Source organism: Myodes glareolus, chromosome 9 (genome assembly GCF_982192425.1).
Source record: "Myodes glareolus chromosome 9, mMyoGla1.1, whole genome shotgun sequence".
NCBI classification, from domain to species: Eukaryota; Metazoa; Chordata; class Mammalia; order Rodentia; family Cricetidae; genus Myodes; species Myodes glareolus.
Window position 1 is genome coordinate 48,102,122 of NC_142034.1, and position 21,985 is coordinate 48,124,106.

A 21,985-nucleotide genomic window follows, 5' to 3' on the forward strand; every position below is an offset into this window, starting at 1 on the left:
CAGGCCCTCGCCCTCTGCTGTCCTGGCCAGTTCCTGGACTTCAGGCCCAAGGACTGGCTGTTGTCTTTCTGCTGACACCCAGAATCAGCAGCCGTGGCTCTTGGAAACAAGCTCGGAACTAGAACCCTTCTGCAGGGGAAAGATACAGAAATGGTACCGACCCGGGCAGCCAGCATGTGGGAAGTGAATTGTGAATTGTGTTCTATGCTGCTGAGGGAAGACGTGTGTGTATGTGTGTGTGTGTGAGAGAGAGGGGGGGAGGGAGAGAGAGAGAGAGAGAGAAAGAGAGCATGTTCTTGTGTGTTCCTGTGAGTCAGTGTGCCCCTGTTCCCTATGGCTCTCCTTGCCAACAAGCATGCTGTATTCTCAGAGTCAAGCCTGGCCAGGCTCGCCCACCCCACCAAAGCCCAGGATCTGCCACCCCATCAGGAATGCGGGGTTATGAAATGAAAAACAGGGTTCTTATCCAAGAGAATTTTTTATTATTATTTTTCTCTCTTAATTGGATTCAGCATTTCTTACTCCTCACACACCCTCGCTGGTAGGGGATTCAGGTTTGTGCAAAGCGCAAGAGATTGTGCTTGCCGGAGACCTTTGGGCCAGTAGCCCCTATTCCCTGACTGGGCTTGCCCGCTCTGTTTTCTGCATGCTGCCTGTTGGACTCTGACCCCTGAGTCTAGCCCTCTGACCTCTGCCTGTCCTGGATTATATCCAAAATAATCAGGAGGAACAAGACCTCTGTAACGGAGAGCGCCTGAGATGGTTATTGAAATGCCCTCATCTGCTAAGGCCACTAGAGTCTTCTCCATTGCCAAACTATTCAGGGCCTTCAGCAGGTCACTGGCCAAAGAGCCAGTGAGTTAAAATTGCAGCTAAGCCTTCCTTGAGGTCAGAGCTCAGAGCCTCCTGACCTGCACAGACCATCGCTGGCAAAAGTCAGAAGGACACTGTCCATCCAACCCACTGGACTAACACTGTGGATGCTGCCTTCTTTGCTGGTTTGAAAACCCCCAAAGCCCTTTCTGCTGCTCCACCTAGCTTGCCTCCAGCACCCTGACATCTGACAAGCTACTTCCCACATCTCACCCCAAAGCCTGCAGCTTCTACAGTAGGGGTAGTGGGGTGCTCCAAGGTGCCAGACAGGCATGTGTTGCATATAAAAACAAGGTGATGTTCTAAGTAGCTAAGAATGTTGGTCCCCTGAAGTGATTCTCTGTTTCTCTCCCTCCTCAACTCTTCCCACTGACACCTTTGCCCCAGCAAGCCAAGGGACTATTGCTGCCAGCTGGGATTCAGACCAAAAATGCCACAGCTTTTTTTGTTTTTCCTTGCTAGAAATTACCAATACAATCTGTAGTTGGGCAAATATAGGGTCCCGTATAGTTTATATAAACATGATAAGACATACAGTTTGGTAAGGAGTGGGAGGGGCTGTGCATTTATATATTTATATATGTATATATATTTATATAGTGTGGGTGTGTGGGTAGGGGGTGCGGATATATATAAGTGGACACAGGTATAAAACTGCACCTTCTGTGTGACTCTCATTGCGAGTAAAGTTCTAAATGTCATCCTCTGGTGATCTTTCCTTTGGTGATTGGTTCTTGGACCCCAGCAGGTCTGCCAGGACTGCCTGAGACATCAGGAATGAGAGGCACTACCCCCACGGGTAGGGACTGAGGGTGACGTAGGTGGGGCTGGGCAGGTTGACTAGGTGGCCTCAGGCAAGAGCTAGAGTGCTCTGAGATTGCTGGTTGCCCCAGCTGGCTCTGGGTGAGCCTTGTCCTGAGTCCCATTCCTTTCCAAAACAGCAGGGTCCTCCGGCCCTTCTTTCCAAGTGACCAGGATTCCACAGAGCCCGGCTTCTCCAAAGGGCATATGTCCCGTCACGGCTAATGATTCACTTGGTATGCCTTTGACCACCGTGCTGGAGTGGATGCTGTCCGTAGGTGCTGGGCCAGGACAACCAGGTAAGATGGCTACCCCTCCTCTCTAGAGCTGTACACTTTGAGCTTATAATCCACCAGGAAGGGTCCAGACTGTGATTGAAGGCTTTAGCAGCCTTTTCCTGAAACCCAGCAGATCTTCCGCTTAAAAGAAAAAAAAGAAAAAAAAAAAAAAAAACAAGAGGAAAAGATTCTGTTCCTTGCTGGACATGTGGCAGTGCTGGGTAGCGATGTCCTGAGTCCTCAGCGGAGAGTGACCGCCAGCCCTAGTATCCAGGCCAGGAGCGAGGCCCCCAGAGAAGTGCCCGAGTTGGCCTGCTGCACCCCACTGGGGGCACGAATGGGGGTCCTGCGGGGACACTTGCCCTTCCTCTTGGGTCGTGTGGTCGGCATGATGTCAAAGCTGAACTTGTGCTGGTAGTCAGGGGCATAGTCCTGTAGTTCAGGAAGCTGTTTCCCGGTGCCCACCTTTGAGATCTGGTTTCGGTTCCTGTGGCTGGTACAGTTCTTGCCTGGCTTCTTGTAACCTGACCTGGAGCCAGGCAGATGGCCATGTGGGTGGCCTTTGTCCCTGGAGGTGCCATGGGATGGGTGGTGCTCCTTGCGGGCAGCCCTGTCAGAGGTGGTGAGTGTGTGTGACTTGATCTGGTGTGGAGATGCTGGCCCCGTGCAGTTCCGGAAGTCCTCAGCCCTCAGCAGCTTCAGATCCTGGCCTTGCCGCAGCTCAGGCGTCGCACAGGGAACAGCGGAGCTGGAGCCTCGGAACCTCCTCAGCCATTCCCACAGGGACCGCGCCCGGCAGCCACAGTCCCAGGCGTTACCATTGAGGCGAAGGAACTCCAAGGCCAGCAGGGGGGCCAGACAGTCACCTTGCAGTTCAGTGAGGCTGTTGTTGAAGAGAAAGAGGGTGGTCAGCCTGTGGAGGTCATGGAAAGCCTTATGGTGGACCCACTGCAGCTGGTTCTCATGTAGCAACAGCCGGTCCAGGTTCACCAGGCCCCGGAAAATGCCTTGGCCCAGACTCCAAAGCTTGTTGCCATGGAGAAACAAGTGACTGAGGTTGACCAGGTCCACAAAGATGTCATCTTGGAGGTACTCAATGTGGTTGTCCTGTAAGTAGAGGTACTGCAGACTGTGCAGACCACCAAAGATGCCTGCGGGCAGGGCGCTCAGTCCACACTTATAGAGGTAGAGGGCATGAAGCTTCACCAGGCCCTGGAAGGTCTCGGGTGCCAGCGTTCGCAGCTGCCGGTTGTCTCCAAGGTCTAGCTCCTCCAGATGCACAAAGCCCTCGAAGGTGTTGGGAGCGATGAAAGTGATGTTGTTGGAGTAGATCCAGAGGGTGACCATGGCGGGGCTGAAGTGGCCCTGCTGGAGGAAAGTGATACGATTGTTCTGCAGGAAGATGCGCTCGCTGTCCTCTGGGATGCCCTCTGGGATGACAGCAAAGTTGTGTGCCTGGCAGCTGACAGTCATGGGTGCGGGGTAGCACACACAGTCTCGAGGACAGCCACCACCCAGGGGTAGCTCCCCAGCCAGCAGCAGGAGCAGCAGCAATTCCACACAGCACCCTGGTGGGGAGCGAAACAGAAGAGAGTGAGGGGCTGCCCGGGGAAGGGGGGATGCGTGGGAACGGAGGGTGGAGTGGGCCCACATAGATTCTGTCTTCTGTCCTGTACACAGGGGTGCATAGGCTAGGAGACTGAACAGAAAATTTGGGCCCGGGGCCCACATTATCTCCACACCTCTTGAGCTCTGTCCTGAAAGTCTCTAATCCCCATCCAAACACCTCTCCAGGCCGTCAGCCCTACTGCTGGGTGGAACAAATCCACGAACACAGCATGTCAGCCTCCAGCTCTGGTCCCAGCTCTGCCACTTGCTCACCGTCAGCCGCCTTCATGAGCAATGACTATAACAAAGCAAATATCCCATCTGGAGTCCTGAACGATCACTTTATTCAAATGATTCCTCAAAATAAGTAAAACATTGTGTTCATGGCACCAAAATATACCTCAGAAGATGCCGTGTTCATGTTGTGTTCTAAACTTCAAATACACAACACCGCCCCTGTGCCTCAGTTTCCTCATTTGTTAATACAGTTCACAGAGCTGAACGGGTGGACAGAGAAGGCATGTATCTGTGAGGGACTGTGAGTGACACACATGCGGCTTCCCTGGGGTCTAGGACTCTGCCAGATTGAGGCTGCCCCCCTCTGGTTCACCTTCTGGCCCTTTGCATCTCTCTACCATGTTTGAGCTTGCCAGGCTATGGCTGTGAAACCAGGCCTTGCCACTTGACTGTCCAGAGCATTTCCTTTGTAGCTTCCCTCTAATTGGGCATTAATTAGGCATTCGTTAATGGATCCTTAAAATAATTATTTTCGGATGTGTCCAGCCTGTGGTCGGGTAATAGGCCCACACTCATTATTGAAGCAGCCTCATTATGGACGATTGTCATTACCTGCCTTTTTCCAGGGTCACAGCTGCCCCAAGTGGCCCAACAGGCGCGTCAAGAAGATGGGGACAGGCTCCAGGCCTACAGACGCCCACCCTGAAGGGACAGGCAGCCACAACCTACCCCGCCTTGGTTGGCTTCTTGCTTCTTCTTTTCCAGCTTGTTCTGCTGGAACTCTTGGGAGAGGTAGGGCGCCTGGGGCATATGAGCCGAGTCTTCTTGCTACTAGTTGTGCCCAGATCATGTGGGACGAAAGAAGCCACCCACCTGACCAACCTGCCTACCCGGGAGCCCACCCACTCCAACCCAGGCACAGGGGCTGCCCGGGTTCCTGGCCAAGCGGGTCTCCACCTTGACTGCCATCCCAATCACCCCCCCATCACTACAGAAACAGCATCGTGACAGCTCCCAGCTGTTGGGAGTTATGGGTTCCCGGAGAGTGGCAGCTGCTTCTTGTCCCCCTGTAATCACCCGGCTTCAACTGAATGTTTCCAGCACATAAAAATCATTGCACATAATTTAGTTTTTGCATAATTGGGTTCAGTTGCATTTTCAGAGCAATTACGACCTCTGTGGCAGTGTCGGCACAGCATAGGACCCTTTCTGGGTTGGGCTGTAAGTCCTCTGCAGGGCTTTCTGTCACCCCTCCACTAGACAGCACCCAGGCCATAGCCATCTCTGCCCCATTTCCCTCTCCAAAGCATGTCTAGGAGAGGTTACTCTGCCAGTCTTCCTTCTTGGCATCCTGGGGGTGCCCCCCCTCCCCCGCCTACCACCCTCTGTCCAAGAACTCCTGTGCTGCGGAGGGAGGCAAGGTGAGAGAGGTTCCAAATCCTAGCCGGTTGGAGGGCAGCCCGCCCTGTGGCATCAGCATCCAAGCCACACTGGCTGCTCTGCCCACAGGCCTCCTCTAATCCCCTTGCTCGGCTTGCACCCTCTCTCCTGCTCAGGTCTTCCCGGAAAGCTATTCTTGCTAGAACCTTCCCCAAGGAGTAGCCCTAGCCCCGTCGCTCTGAGAAAGCCCAGACTCCAGGTTCAAGGACATTCACCAGGCTTGTCTCACGTCTTAGAATGAAGGAGACAGAGCAGAGCCTCCACTGGGGGTCCTGTGAAAATAAAGCATTTCCTCCCTGGCCTGCAGCCGCCGGCGGGGAGGGGCCGCAGTGGGCTTAGCACTAATACCATTCAACATTTGTACAGCTCATCAGAGTGTACAGAGTGCTTTTGCCTGCACCCTCAACCTGCCCTGTGCTGTGCTCTCCCACACGCTGTGGCTGCTCTGTCTCTGTGTATCCCAGAAGAATTTGGGGGTCCTCGGGGTAACCCTTAAGTAGGGGTCTCCAGGCAATACCAGTGCACAGGGGAAACCAGGCCAGGGCTCTATTTAGGAAAAAAAAATCAAACCGCACCAGACCTCAGGTGTGGGCTTAGTAACTAGTTTCTGAACCCACAGTGGACTGTGGAAGCAGCAGGACAGGGTGAAGGCAGGGTTGGGGTTTCCCCTCAAGGAGGGCAACAGGAAGACAAAGGACTCTAGCCAAGACCTGATGCAGGACCAGGCTCAGCTCCGCATGACCTCAAAGAACAGGCTATCATCACTAGGCAGTCATGAGACCACAAGGATTGTGTGGGATGGCCACTGTCTGCACTTCTGTAAGCATCCTAAGCCCTGTCCTTTAATGTTTCCCCACATGCCAGAGCCCATGCCAGGGCCCGTGCCAGGAAGGGTAGCTTTCTAGGACCTCCATCTCTCCTAATGGGAGGGAGATGTTGAGGGGATCAGCCAAGTTTGCATCCATGCCTTTGAAAGCCAGTGGTATTACTTCAAGACCTTGGACTAACCGTCCCAGCCAGCCCTGGCCCCTTCTTGACCTCCTGTCTGAACCAGCAGGGTGCTGTCCTAGGACTGTCATCCAGCAGATTTCGTCCCAGGGAGGCAGACACTGCATCACCATGGCACCTTCTGTGCCCCCTCCATGAGGCCCTTGGGAGCCCTGCCCCACTGATTGCCTGATTAATGTACCAACAATGAGGATGGAACCTTTGCTGTGCATTTTAAGATTGCAAATTAGCAGGAATCCAAGTGGAGGGGCTCTGCGCCTCTCCTGACAGACTCCTCAGGCCCTTCCTGGGCAGGGCCACCTTCTGCTTGAGGGGGCGGAAGGGAGAGGACCCAGCTCTCCCTGCCTTCCTCTCCAGGGGATGCCCTTTATTGCGCTCTGCTTCCCGACGCCCAGATCTCCAGCCTCCCACGCACATGAGCTCCCTAAGCAGCTGCACAGCCTCATTCATTCCTCCTTCCATTCACACTTGCCCCCGAGTCTGGGAAAGTCACAGAAGCCAGTGCTGGAAGGGCCTGGCAATGAGCATCATGGCCATTTGCATATGGGGTGGCAATGCTCATGGAGGGATCTTGGGAGTATAGGGGAGGTTAAGGGAGGGGCCCAAAGGAAAGCCTCTGCTACCCCTGGGCTAGGAGTCAGCATTGTTTGGTCACTGGTTCCCCTGTGCGACACCAGCAGTTCCTCGGCCTCCCAGAGTATTTGATCCATGCGCTGGGCTGAGAGGGACCCTGCCTTAGCAGTGAGGGGAGTCGGCTCAGACGTAAGCACATCACTCAGCACAGAGGACATGCAGATAAGAAGATGGTCAGCCTGCAGACTCCAAACTCCCACCTCCCTAGCTGTGACTAGGAATGGTCCCACAGGAACAGACCTGGTGGGATGGGCGGCAAGGCAAAGGCAACGGGATGGCACGTGCCAAGGCGCCGAGCTGGAAAAGTGGGCCTGTATTTTCCTATCCCCTCTAACGGTACAGAGCCTCCAAGAAAGCCAGGGCTGGGGTGGCCAGAGAGCTTGGCACTGGGACCAACACCAACAGGGCCTGTCTGCTACACCTAGGCCACACAATCCAGTGCAGTGGGGGCCCTGCGGTGCTCTGGCCACCAGAAGTAGAAGAATTGGCGAGGAAGATCTGCCTCTGGGGGTAGGGCCTTTAACTGAAGCGCTTATAACCCCGTGGGAGCAGCATCACTCACACAGGAGAAAATGAGGTCCCCAGAGCATCAGCGGCTGGCCACAGCTGGAGAGTACAGCAGAAGGGCAGGCCCTGCTTAGTTGCCTTCAGGCTGGGACTCTAGCCTCACCTCCCTGCCCTGGAGTGGGCAGAGCAGCCTCAAATAGGGCTGGTCAGTTTTCTCAGGCCCCAGGGTGTCATGACAGTCAGTCACTCCAGTGTAGCACCCAAGGGGCTGTCCTCCCTCCCACCCCTGGAGTAGGGACAGCCACACGCTAGTTTCCTCACGGCCCCTGGGCAGGTCAGTGGGTCTCTCTGAAGCTTACAGGCTGCTCTGCTGTGTAGCCAGTCTCTCTGGCCTTCAATGCTCCCTCCCCTGCCCCCAGCCTGGCCAGATGCTCTTCTCTGAGCAATCAATGCTAACCGAATGCTCTCTGCTGCGTGGATGGCGGCCTCGGGCCAGGCCAGCTGCACTCCTGGGGCTGCTGGCGCCTCAGGCCACTTGGCACTTGTGCCACTTGTATTCCAAGCAGAGGCTCCTTCCTGGCTCAGCCCTGAAGACAGGGAAGCTGGCCAGGGAACAGCTGGGCTCCCCTCAACAGCCTCCACCGCTGGGCAGAGTGGCCAGCAGCCTGGTGCCGTGGCTGTGAGAAGACCACAACTGTGGAGGCAGAGGCCAACGTTGAATCCCGGCTGCTCCTTTTAATGTTCTCAGGACCCTCATTTTCCTCACCTGCAAAATGGGACAATCACGGAAAGCTCGGCCAGTCCCGGAGCCCACAGACGCTGGTACCACCCACTGTTCCCACATCTCCATCTGTCTCACTGAATCCATCCAAACCCAGCTCCTCTCTTCCTCCACCACCGCCTTCACTCGCAGCTCCTCCATCCTGGATGAAGACGACCAGTTCACCTCAGCTGCTCAGGATCAACACCTCAGAATCATAGTGGCTCCTTCCCTCAGCCCATACTCCACTCTGGAAATCCTATGGGTCAAATTTTAGAATTCGTCCAGTGTCTGTCTACGTACCGTACCCACGGCTGCTGCCACTCGCCTGGACTGTTGCGGTGGCCTCTTGGATGGCCCTTTTGTCCCCAGCCTCACCCCTCCATCTCCTTCAACAGTAGCTAGGGAGGTCCAGGGAAAATCAAAGTCAAGACTATGTTGTCCCTCCTAAATCCTCCACAGTCCCATCTAACCCTAAGGTGCTCCCAGGTCTAGCTAGATTACAGGCCCAGAGATGCTGCCTTTCCCTGGCTGCACAGACCTCACCGTGTCCCCGCCAAAAGCCAAGCACTCAGCCTCCTGCCTTTGCCCATGCTGTTCCCTTTCCCTGGAACTGTTCCCAGTATGTCTCCAGGACTCCTTCCCAGGGAGGCCACCCTTAAGCAGCCGATTTTCAAGGTGCTACTTCCCTGGCACATTTTATTCTACAGCATGCCACCTCTTCTAAGGCACAACAGAATTCACTTGTTTACTTTCTCCTTCCGCTGTCCTGTTCTGGGCGAGGGAAGCACCCTCCCAAGTCTCTGCAGAAGTGAGTGATGACACTTAGAAAGCCCTAGGCTAAGAAAACCCTAAGCCCAGGACCTGGCTCATAGTAGGTGTTCAGCAAACACTGGTTATTACTCCTGGGGCGGCTCGGAGCCTCCAGGGTAAGAACAGAGGCCCGGACTCAGCTCTCATCAAGGTTTCCTACGTCCATCAAGGAAGTGACCAGATGATGACAGCTCTGAGAAGGACCCAACACCAGACCTTCCCTGGGGCAGGCGACCACAGACAGTTTTGCCCGGGACTGAGGAGCTTTCCAAGGCACAGGCCTTTCAGTACTAAACTGGAATAGTCCCAAGCAAACCAGAACAACTTAGTCACCCTAAAGGGGAGCCAGGACCAGAGCCTTTCAAACAGAAGAGAGGAGGCAAGATTTGGTAGCACACACCTTTAATCCCAGCACTCGGGAGGCAGAGGCAGGAGGATCTCTGAGTTCCAGGCCAGCCTGGTCTACAAAGCGAGTTCCAAGACAGCTAGGGCTACACAGAAAAGCCCTGTCTCAAAAAAACCAACTAAATAAATAATAATACTAAAAAAAATTCCTAGGGGGAAAAAAGCAGGGAAGGGACCTCACAAGTCTATACTGCTCTAATATTACCCTGCGGCTCAGTACCTGTATGTAGTCCAGGAGTCAGGACTGGACTCAGCCAAAGCATAAGTGTGGGCTGTGGCTATCTGAGCCTTGTATTTATGTGCATGTCTGTGCAAATGTGTACCTGGAGTGCTTATGTGCTCACACATGTTGGCCTGCAAGCTTACGGATATAGACATAGTTCATATGCAAGGCATTTGCACGTGCCTGAGTATATGCATATAAACTCCCATCTATCTCCAGAGCTCAGGTCCTCTTTATCCTGCAGCATCTCAGGCACAGCATCCCAGGAGAAGCAGTGCATACTGGGGCTGGGGATGTTGCCGAGGTGTCTTATCTTGGTTCTCACCCCCTCTTTGCCGTTGGCACTTGCTCTCCTCACACACGGAATCAAACACCCTCTGCAGGCCCTCCCAGCACCAGGATCCCTCTCAGCTGAGAAGTGGGCAGCTCCCCATTAGAATAACCTTTTGGCTTTTGTCGGCCTGGGCTGGTCCCCTGAAACAGGCCTGGCTGCCAGCATCATTCTAATTGGACTGATAGCTTCTCCTGAAAGCAATTTAGGGTCTCCCATGTCCTACTCATCGGGCCTCATTCTTTGCCTCAGGTGTGCTGTAGGGGATGGGGCTGGAGGCTACCCTCTGCAGCTCTGTATTAAGGCCCTGCCCCAGCTTATCACCCACCCCAGTGGGATCCTGTTTCATCTAGGCAACCCCAGCGGCCACAAAATCTCCCTGAGGACTTATGGGCATGGGAAGCCCAGTGAGCCCATCTGGGCACCTAAGCTTCCTGGGCCTGAGCAGGTTGCATGGGAGATGTGTCACTGTTCTTGTTAGCAAAGGCATCCCAGCAGGATCCAGCCCAACTAAGGATGGTCCCAGAATCCAGAGCTCTGACAGAGCGTATGCTGAGAGGCACTTAACCCTGGGCTAAGCTCCTTGGAAGGCACCTTGCTCTTGTCCCAGTCCCCACCTGTGCCTAACTGCTCTCTCTGGGAAACACAGGCCCAGGAACTGTCTTTTTTTTTTTAATTTAAATTTTTATTATGTATATAGTGTTCTGGGCACCAGATCTCATTATAGATGGGTGTGAGCCATCATGTGTTTGCTTGGAATTGAACTCAGTGCCTCCAGAACAACAGTCAGGTCCATTAACCTCTGAGCCATCTTTCCAGCCCCCAGGAACTGTCTTTACCACTCCCAGCCCCCTCAGCCTCATTCCCGGATCATACTGTGGCCCCTCGTATTAATCAACCCTACTGCTTGGTTTGAGGGCCCCAGGTTGGAGCTGTGGGTTTCCCTCCCTCCAACCACCACATCCACCACCATCACCACTGCCACCACCACCATTTCCTCTACCTCCTCTTCTTTTTCGCGAATCTCATGTAACCAGGGAAGGCCCTAACCTCCTTTTGAACACTTGATCCTCCTGCCACCACGTTCTGGAATTCGGACAGGTGCCGCCATGCCCTGCAGGTAGGTCTGCAGGGTTCTGAGCATTCATCCTTCCCAGGAGGTTTCTGGGACTTGCCTCCTGCCCAGGAACCTTGTGGAGCCAGCTGCCACTCACCACAAACAATAGCAAATTGTAGGTGCATCTGCAACCCGATGGGTAAGTGATAATATATCCTGGGTGTGTGTAGCAGGGCAGGGGACCTTTGAAGGGATTCACAACTATGAAGATGCCTGAATGGGGGGTTCCAGAGGCATGCAGGTTCCAGAAGGTTCTGGGAGGAAGGGGTTTGCAGGAAGGGTGGGGTGGTGCTCCCAAACCCTGAGCAGCCAATGAGAAGAAGCAGCTCTCTGCCAGGAGTCCTTGTTTTCCCACTTCCAGAGATCCTGCCCACTTTCTGGCTGTCAGTGAAAGGCGATCAGAGCTGACACACAGGTTCAGAGTATAGCCCATACCTGCTGACCACCCTGTTCTGCACCTGTCCCCAGTCCCCTCTATTTTTGGGAGAAGATGGGCTCATGGTTACCTCTGCAGCATTAGGACACACAGCTCCTTCACTCATGGATCCACGGTGGGGGGCTGGTGAGACAAAAAGACCAAACTAAGTTCTGAAAGCACAAAGGGGTTAAGATTTAGATGAAAGATGGAACCTACTCAAACTAGGAGCTCAATATTTGAGTTGCACCCCAAGGATAAAAAAGAGGAACAAGGGCCAGCAAAGTGGCTTAGTTGACAGTGTGTTTGCTTAGGATGCATAAAGTTGTGGGTTCGAATCCCAGAAACACATAAATCAAGTGTGGTAAGGAACGCCTGTAACCTCAGCACTTGGGAGGTAGAAGCAGGAGGACCAGAAGCTCGAGGACATCCTTGGCTATGTAGCAAGTTTAAGACCAGTCTGGGATACATGAGACCCTTCTTCTCAAGAAGAAGAAGAAAAACAAAACAAAATGAAACAAACAAACAACAAGCAAGGAACAAGGACAAAGTGAGGAACAGCTTCACGGAGAATGACTGGTACAATGGTCCTGGGGCAGGACTGTGCTTGGTACAGAAGAGGGGAAGGGAGAAGGAATGAGGGTAGAAAGTGGGAGCCAGAGTCTGCAGGAGAGGTGATGTGACTGGGTTTGAGGAGGACAGACTGACACACAATAAGACAGACAGCAAGGAGGCCTGTGGCTACAGTCTGTCAGAGGCGTTGTGAGGCCCCAGAGGCCGAGAGCAATGGGAAGCACAGAGAACTGTTTAGGATGATATCCAGACGAGCCTCTGTGATGTATGGGAGTGCTCGGGGGAGACCATGGTGGCTCCACTGTGAGCCTGAAGGAGCCTAGAAAACAGGCTTGGGGACAAGTGAAGTCTGAGTGGCCTCTCAGAGATGTAGTTGGTAACAGCTGGATGTACAACACAGGAGCCCAGAGGAGGCAGTGCACCTGGGAGCCATCGGCATAGAGACGGCATTTAGTCCGGGTGAATGGATGAAGTCATCTGGGACAGTCAAGAGAGAGGTCAAGGGATTGAATCCACGTGACGGTTTTCAAGGAGGCAGAAGCAACCCTGGAGGGCATGGTGTCCCCAAAGCCCCGTGTTTCTGGGAGGAATCGATGTGTTGAGGACCTGCTGAGAGCGAACTGTAGACGGAAGCCCCTGGCTGATCTGCCATGGAGAGGTATCTGTGGCAATCTCACTTCTAGGAGGTGCGGGAACCAAAGCCAGAGAAGGACAAACGAGAAAGAAGGGGAGGCAAGGAAGGCGATGGCGCTGGATCAACCAGGGCATGGGAGGATGTGTTGAGATAACACGTGCCCCAGAATCTCCATGGCTGCCAGCAACAAAGGCTTGCCAGACAAAGATGAGGGACGGCTCCATGTGGGAAGCCAGGTCAGAAGAGCATCCTTGACCTAGAACACTCCTGGGAAAAGACACAAAGACAGCCTAACCCCTGGCTCTTTCTATGTTTGTTTCAAGCGACAGGCATCATCCCTACTCACATTTCATTGGTCTACATCATGCATGTGGCCTTGCCTGGCATCATGGGACGGAGTAACTCCTCTTTGGGGAGGCAGGGAGCAACAAGAGCACACTCACACAGGAAGCTCTGACATTAAGTGGTTGGAGAAACAGGAAGGACCTTGTGGGGGTGTGGGTCAAGGGCAGCTATTTTTTCTTTTTTTAGCTTTTTAAAATTATAGTTTTTATCTCAAATCGCTACACAGTAATTGTACATATTTATGGGGTACAGCCTGACATTTCAAAACATGTATACAATGTGTGATGATCATGGCAATTAGCACACCCATCACCTCGAATGTTTATCATTCTTTGTGTTGGGGACATCCAAAATCCTCTCTATTAGATGTTTTGAGATTTACAATTAATCGACAAGCAGCGCTGTCCCACTGCGTGGTAGAACATTAGAAGTTACTCTTAGCCCACTGCACTGGGCACCCATTACCCGCTCCCCATCTCCCACACCCTCCCAGTGTTTGTTTTTTGAGATGGAAGAAATAGAGCCTGTTCTCATGCCAACAAGCATGATTCAGGAGGAGAGAAACTGAAACAGTAGGCAGGAAAGGGCAGAAAATAGGGGGAGCTCTGACGAATGCCTGCTCCAAGGAATGGGGGACCATGGCGTACACAGAGATGACAACAGAGTTAGCCTTGGCAGGTCCTATTTTCTCCATGAAGCAGGAGGGCTCCTCTGCTGAGGTTGGAGGTAGAGACGAGAGTGAGAGTTGAGGAGAGAGAGAGAGAGAGAGAGAGAGAGAGAGAGAGAGAGAGAGGAGAGAGGGAGGAGAGAGGGACAAGAGGGACATCTGGTGTTGTGGGTGAGTGAGTCAGCTCCTCTGGTCACCTGAGGGCCCTCTGCAGGAGGGTAGAACCCGTCAGGACCTGCAGCCAGCCTGATCTTGGGACTTTCTCTAGTGACATTAGCCATTAGATGTGGCAAGAGGCAGGGAAGAGTCACCAGGGGTGTGTCTGTATCATTAAAGGACCAGGAGTTTGGAACTTTTTGCAAACAAACCTTTCTAATCCCACCTGACTCGTCCTTGGTCCAAATGATTCCTGCCTCCTTTGGGACTCCTGGGCTCTAGTTTGGACAAACAATAACATGGCTCTCTGGGCCTCACTCCTCACGCCTTTCTCATTGGATTCCCACACAGAATCTCCTTACATCCTTCAGAGCCCAGATTAGCACCTCAGGCCCTCGGTTTCTGGCTGCCTCCCATCCCTGCTGGCCTGACAGTTGTACGTTCTCCGGGGGCCACAACTGCTCATCGTCAGGCCCCAGGCCTGGGAGACCTGACCGGGTCATATTTAGCATGGGCTTCCTGAGCGGTTGCCATCCCTCTTTTTACCTATCCAATTTTCCTTCAAATCAGTCATCATTATTTACTTTCATTTTAAAATAACACTTGCTGGCTGTGGGGAAACATAAACGGTTCGGAAGTAAAAGGGGGGGAGATCACTGCGCTTCCATTACTCTTGACGACCATTGACAGGTCCTTGCTGAACCTTCAATACTTCCTTCATTTATATAGGGCTGTATAAAATTTAAATAAAAATTTTATTTAAAGAAATAAAGTTGAGATCGTGTTATATATGCAGCCCTCTGCTTCCACCCAGCTGTGCAGCTCAGTACTGGGGATCCTGAGGGAGCCCCATCCTGAGTGGGTGGGGAGGTCCCTGCCCCTGGGCGGTGGGGAAATCAGCTCCCATCAATCAGCCAGGGCCAGTTACCCAGTCTGACATAGAAGGAAGACTGATGGAGTTAACAGGCAAGATTTCTGGAGACTGCAGATGATCCCATTTTATGCATACATTATAATTTATTTATCTCCGAAACATTTATGCCTCTCATTTTTTACTGCTATAAATTATCATGACTGAGCTGGGCATTGTGGTACAAGACCTCGAATTCTAGCAGCTGGTAGACAGAGGCAGGAGGATCTTTAATTTGAGGCTAGTCTGGGCTATATAGTAAGTTCAAGCCTGGGCTACATACGCTGTCTTAAAAACCAAATGAAAACTCATGGCAGGGCCCGAAGAAGAGATAGATGGCTCGGCTGTTAAGAGCATTGGCTGCTCTTCCAGAAGTCCTGAGTTCGATTCTCAGGACCCACAAGGTGGCTCACAACCCTCTGTAACTCCAGTTCCAGGGAATATGATACCTTTTTCTGGCTTCCAATGGCACCATGAATCCATATGGTTTGCACACATGCATGTAGGCAAAATACCATATACATAAAATTAATAATAAAAATATTTTAAACTAGCTGGGCCGTGGTGGTATACACCTTTAATCCCAGCACTTGGGAGGTAGAGGGAGGTGGGTCTCTGAGTTGGAGGCCAGCCTGGTCTACAGAGTGAGTTCCAGGACAGCTGGGGAAAAAAAAGTTTCCCAGTACTTGGTGGACAAGACTCTCAGAACCCTAGGCCATTATGGGCTACATGAGATCCTGTTTCAGATTAAAACAAAACAAAAAAGAGGCAGAAATTGGTGATATTTGTTGCATCCTGAGAGGCAAGGCTGATGGGAAGCTGTGGGGCTGGGGTGAAGGAAACCACCCTCTCCATATGTCAGGGACTTTTGATTTATTGCTGTGTCAATTTAGCTATTAATTCTTTAAGGTCAGTTAAATTAAAGAACACCGAAATCAACATCTTTATCCAAATTCCTGATCTTTCTCTAGACCAATTTCATTGAGCCCAAGTACCCTTGATGAACATGGACAAGTTACCTTCTAGAAAGTATAGCTGTATTACAGCCTTTAGCCTTAAGATGCGCACGAACGAAGTCCCCAGCTACAGCACCTTTTAGAGAGTCAGCCCTTTCTGCTGGGTGCCTTCCCCTCCGGCAAGCTGGAGACAAGGGCTTTGCCTTGGAGATCGTGGCTGTGCATCCTAGGGACTGTCACACTCACTTCGTGAACAGTCTGCCCAAATCACCAGAAAGGTATTCGGGTCCCCATTTTACCAGTAAGAACAATGAAGCTCAACACACTACCGCCGTTTGCCCAGCATGGTAGATCTGTGTGACTCACACAAGATGGCTCTGCCATCCATAACGAAAAGGCTAGATGGCTCTTTAGAGACATTGCTCACTCGATACCCTCTTCCGGCACCACCCTCTCTCGAACTCTACCCTTGCTCCCTCGTGGACAGCCTCCCTCCCCAGGCTCCATTATTTACTTCCACTCCTTGGACTTCAAGCTCAGGAGGCTGGAGAAAGGACAGGCAGATGAGGAAGGAAGTGGAAACTCTGTGTAACCCCCTTGTCTGTATCACAAAACTTATCTTAAGTGCAGGCCCTAGGGGTTTGCTGGAGTTGGCACGACAGAGGTGGGGCTGAAGGTCAGATTAAATTGGACTAGTAACCCCCAGAGGGATCCTTGAAAGAGGTTGCTAAAGAAAGAGGTTTCCAGCGGGGGCTCGGTGGTTGAGGCAGGCGGTGGCTGCATGCAAGGCTGACCTGGTCAGGTCAAGCCTGCTTAGCAGGGCCTAGTGGTGACAGGGCTGGGTCCACAGGAAAACTGAAATCTTTTGCCTTTTTCTCCCAGTAATGAGTTGGTATAAAAATGGATCTTGAATAAAATTGTCTGCAGTTTTCAAATTTCAAAATGCATTAGTCAAAATATATCAAATTTCCATGTACTGGCTTTACCACCTGCTCTAAGTGGGATCCCTTTTCAGCTGGAATATATTGAAATATGAATCACCCCCTGAGAGGCAAAGGGGATCAGAGGGAGGGAAGGGCCTCCTTAGAATGTGCTGGATACTGGGCCCCAACGGATCCCCACAACCACCCTTCACTCAACGATACCATTGATTTCCTGGGTGGCCCAGAACCTTGACCACTTCCTTCCGTCTCAAATTCTAACTCAACCCCCTTACTCTCTGTTCGGCCTTTGTCAAGAACAGGTGCAGCCACTCTTCCCTCCAGCCTTTAATGCCCAGCTTCTGCGAGCTCTCAGACTCACCAGGAAGGCAGGCCTGCTATCCTAAGGCTACACTCAATGAGGACTTCATGTTCATTTGCTCACTGGTGTTGGTTTGAGACAGGGTCTCACCCAGTCCAGGTTGGACTTACACTCGCTCGTAAAGTCCCTGTCCCTCCTGGAAACAATTCCTTCTCCATTTCAGAAGCATGACTTCGCCGTTGCCTTCCATCTTGCTGGCTGGAGCTCCTGAGAGTGCTGCTCTTCCTTGATCTCATCTCCGTGTGTCCCTATTCTCTAGGACTGAGCTGCAGCTCCTCTCCCATGTAGTCACGCCAATCCCCAAGCGAACTCAGGAATGTTTTCAGCACCATTTCCGTGGAGTGAGATCTGGTGCTAGGCCTGAGCCTCACAATAGGCCACTAGGCTGTCGCTGACGTCACCACAAGGCTATCTAACTAGCAGGTCAGGCCCACCAAATCCTCAGTGTTTCCTAACAGGCTTCCCCATCCCAGAGGCTCTTGGTTGCTCAGGTTGAAATGCAGAGGTTAGTTCCCATTCCTCCCTTCCTTTCATTCTCTTTTCCTTCGATTCCCTCACTCCCACTGATTTCCCCTCAGAACATTCCCCTCACGCATTACTCTGTCCCGCCCACACCCTGTCATCCCTCCCCCAGACCCACTCTGTCCCGCCCACACCCACCGACCCACTCTGTCCCGCCCACACCCTGTCATCCCTCCCCAGACCCACTCTGTCCCGCCCACACCCGCCGACCCACTCTGTCCCGCCCACACCCTGTCATCCCTCCCCAGACCCACTCTGTCCCGCCCACACCCACCGACCCACTCTGTCCCACCCACTCCCACCATCATCCCTCCCCCAGACCCTACCATGGCTTCCCTGATGGAGCTTCCGCTTTTATTTTTGCTCCATCACAACCACATTCTGCTCCACAGCCAGAAATATTTTCAAAAATAATTAAGTATGGGGTTAGGGGTGCAGCTCTGTCATACAGCATCGTCGTTCGTATGCAGTGCCCCCGCTTTGCTCCTCAGCACCACAAAAACAAGAGGAAACTATAATCATGTGATTCTCCTATTTGGAATATTTATTTGCAATAAAATATGACTCCTTATCAGTCCACCGTGTGTCTTCAGGACTGGCCCATCTCCTCTCCAGCACCATCCTGAGCCTGCCCTGGCACCGGTCACACCCCTGACATTAGCTACACTAGCCACTCTAGGTCAGAGCACACCTTGGTGCCTTGGTGGTTTGGCTTCACTTTCTACACATGTAAACCAAAAATTTGCCACTTGAAAGCAAACAGTAGTGGTACGAAGCACACTCACAGCATGGTACCAGCCACCACCTTTATCTAGTTCCGGAATATTTCCCTTACTCCAAAGGGAGACCACATATCCATTAGCAGTCACCACCATACCCCCTCCCCCAACCCCTGGCAGCCACGAATCTCCTTTAAGTCTCTGTGGATTTGCCTGTTCTGAACAGTTCATGCAATCAGAATCACGTAACATTTACTTCGGGGTTTTAACACTGGCTGTTTCTACAAGGCCGCTTGTCTCAGGCAGGGCCTTTGTGGGGCCATCTCTGTTTTGGCAGTTGGGTCTCAGATCAGACATCACCTCCCTGTTCTGTTATTCTCCTTTCAGCACTCCACACTCCGAACCTTCTTTAATTATCTGCTTATGTGTTCCCTGTCCCCAGGACAGTGCCGGGCCCTCAACAATTACTGGTGGTCTGGAAGAGCCAGCACACCATCTATTGCTCTACACAGAGCCATCTACCACACTACAGACGCCCAGATGATGAGCACAGGAAGCAATACTTTTGGAGCGTCGAAGAGTAAGGAGGAAAACCTCAGATGAAGGTCGGCCTCAGTGGGGGTGCCCGGAGGACTGGAGAGGGCTTTTGAAACAGAAGGCAGTACCTGGGCAAGCCTAGAGGCCAGGAGAGAGCATGCCAGATAGGAGCCATAGCCGGTTTTCAACCCGTCCCATTGTTTCCTTTGCCTCGCGCACAGGGGAGACATCAGAGCTCTCAGAGTTGGGCTGATACACATAAAAGATACAGCAGAGAGAGGATGGAGTCTCTTTTGTTTGTCTGTTTCTACCCCAGCACAGCACACCCGCTACACCTCCTGGTCCTAACATGGGCACTGCCTCACAGATACAGAGAGAGCAGACTAGGCCCCAGCTGCTCTTACATCAGTTCTACAAACAGCTCTGAGAAACGCGGGAAGACGGCCAGGGAGGAGGGTGCCCAGCACAGGCTACTGCGCCTGCATTCTAGGAGCCAGGGAGGCCGGCAGTCTTTGGAGTTGCTTTCCTAAGAGATAGGCAGGGCCAGAAGGCCTGGAACCAGCCTGCCCCCACCCCATCAGCTCTCTTTATCTTTCTTGGCGGAGCCACCAGCTCCTCTGGGCACAGAGATGTCTGTGAGACCACTGTTCCTCATTTCTCCTGATTGAATCAAGCCCAGCTGGTCCAGGCCCTGTGGCTCTGGGAGTCAAGCTGAGATCCCAGGAGAAGAGGCCCCTCTCCAAAGCCAGAAGGCTCAGAAGGACAAATTCAATTGTGAACACAGCAGGAGCCATTAACCTGTCTGTGGACTGCGGCACCCTCACCTCAGGCCCTGTTCCCTCTGCCAGTAGGGCCTACGCAGGCCCCCTCTGTGGAGTCCGAGCCCACCACCTCCTAGGCTGTGCCCCTCCTCTCCATCCTCTGTTCACGGTTCCCATCACTCGGGTCCCTAGGACCAGAATGGAGTTTGAGCTAAGGAGGACAAGAAGCCTACGGGAAAGTGACTAATGCTCCTCAGGGGCAAAAGGATCCCATGCAGGTGGGGTCATCTGAATTTAGAATTCTGGGACCTTAAGTCCCCCCAGTACGTGATCTAAAACTGTGATCTCCAGGATCATTGAATATGACTATTTCAGCTTGGCAGTGATGGGGGAACACCTTTAATCCCAGCACTCAGGAGGTGGATCTCTGAGTTTGAGGCCAGCCTGGTCTACACAGAGAGACCCTATCTCAAAAAGAAAGAAAGAAAGAGAGAAAGAGAGAAAGAAAGAAAGAAAGAAAGGGGGGAAGAAAGAGAAGGAAGGAAGGAAGGAAGGAAGGAAGGAAGGAAGGAAGGAAGGAAGGAAGGAAGGAAGAAAAAGCTGGGCGGTGTTGGTGCACGCCTTTAATTCCAGCACTTGGGAGGCAGAGGCAGGCGGATCTCTGTGAGTTCGAGGCCAGCATGGTCTACAAGAGCTAGTTCCACGACAGGCTACAGGCTCCAGGCTCCAAAGCTACAGAGGAAGAAGGAAAGAAAGGAAAAAGAAAGAAAAAAGAAATATGGCTATTTCAAAAGATTTCACATGAAAGAATGCCTTTTGAGGTGAGATAGGGTAAGCAAAGGTCTTGCGGAGGTGGGAAATCTCTAAAGGGTGCTACTTGTCGGAAGCCAGTCCTCAAACACCTCTACTTAGGCATTAGAAAGCCAGAGACTGTACAGTAGAGGGACCTGGTACATGTGAACCCCCAGACAGGAAGGGGCGTGGCCTGGAGAGAAAAGTCTTTACAGTCCCGGCTGCTTCCTCTACCTAGGCAGTGACCACGGACCATTGTAGATGCTGCCATGGCCATTTCAGTGGCTGGCACTGTTGTGTGTGTGTGTGGCGCGGGGGGGGGATCATCAGAGAAAGGACCTGTCCAGATATTTAAGAACCCAGGGTGCAACTCTTGAGTGGAGAGCAAATGGAACCCCTGAGATAGTGGGAGTAGTTGAGAGCCCCAGAACTGAGAAAAGGGAAAAAGACAGGAAAGAAAGAAAGGAGAACAGGGTGAGGGTGCAGTTCAGTGGTAGGTGACTTGCCCAGCATATATGAAAGGTCCTGGGTTCTAGCCCGGGTAGAGAAGGGAGAGGAAGGGAGGATGCAAAAATGCCTGGAGCGGGGCAGACCTGATGAAGTGAGGGTGCCCAGCTTCCAGCTGAGGAGGCCCACCCGGAATTTCTGTTTTGGGCGGTGCCGTTTGGGGATAAGCTGGTGGTCTGATGGGGAAAGGAGGGGGTGTCCTGGGACTGCAGGGCAGGCCAAGCTGGGGCCATAGCTGGCCTCTTTGTTGGCCTTTTGTACCTCCATGGGAGGGTAGGATAGGAAGAGGACCCTAAGGGAGACTGAATGACCCTCAAGGGCCCAGAGGGGCATTGATTTAGGGTAGTCCAGGCCTGAGCTTCTCCCGTGGCTAGTCTCTGAATTCGCCTTCCTAGTGAATTGCTCCAGGAGCATCTTCTCTCACCTGGGTGTGGCTCGGCAGCCCCTCCCCCCAAGCCTCGGCAGCCAACCCCCCCCAGCCTGGGCAGCCACCCCCCAGCCTCATTGGAAGGCTGGCTTCCTCCGGCCCCCCAGCCCAGGAAGGGATGACTTGCTCGCAATCCCACTTTGAAGGTGGAGGCAGGCTTTCAAGCTCTCCAGCCTGGCTCCCGCCTCCCACTTAGGAACAGGCCTGCTCGTTTAATGCAGCCCAGACCGCGGGCATCTTGAGCTAATGAATGATCCGCACTTCAGCTCAGGTCAGCAGCCCCTGCCAACTTCCCAGGGCCCCTCTTGATGGCTCATTATTCCAGCATTCCCAGGAGACGGAAGGAATTTTTTCCGCCATCACCTAATTACATTCCACCTCAACATGAGACGTTGACATGTGTCCAATCCACACATGATTCCCAATAAGCCTGAGAACGTTCCCACAGAGGGTGTGAATGGGGATGTTTTAATCTTGAAGTGTATGTGGGGCTATTTCCTGGGGAGAGCTCCAAATGAGAGCCCCTCTCCTGTCAGAAGCAAGCAACCCCACCTGGGTAGCTATGGAAGTAGCTATGTGTAAGGCTACGGCAAGGTTGCCAGGAGTCACCACAAGGAGAAGCAGGAGAGAGGAGTAGAAAGGCGTTTCCTGAGGGCCTGTCACTGGGACAGGAGGAGACTCGGATGGTCTCTGTGGTACCTCCAAACTGTGCAGGGCCTCCTAGACAG

The 21,985-nt window shown here is 52.7% G+C and overlaps 1 protein-coding gene across 1 annotated transcript in view; it reads right to left on the reverse strand.

Moving 5' to 3' along the window:
* Positions 1-459: 459 nt before the first annotated feature.
* The window catches only part of Rtn4rl1 (reticulon 4 receptor like 1), a 74,703-nt gene continuing 53,177 nt past the window's right edge, over positions 460-21,985 (reverse strand). The window contains exon 2 of the mRNA XM_085695294.2: positions 460-3,520. Within this exon, the coding sequence (XP_085551420.1) occupies positions 2,193-3,520 (1,328 nt within the window). The 3' untranslated portion in view covers positions 460-2,192. The remainder of the gene's footprint in view (positions 3,521-21,985) is intronic.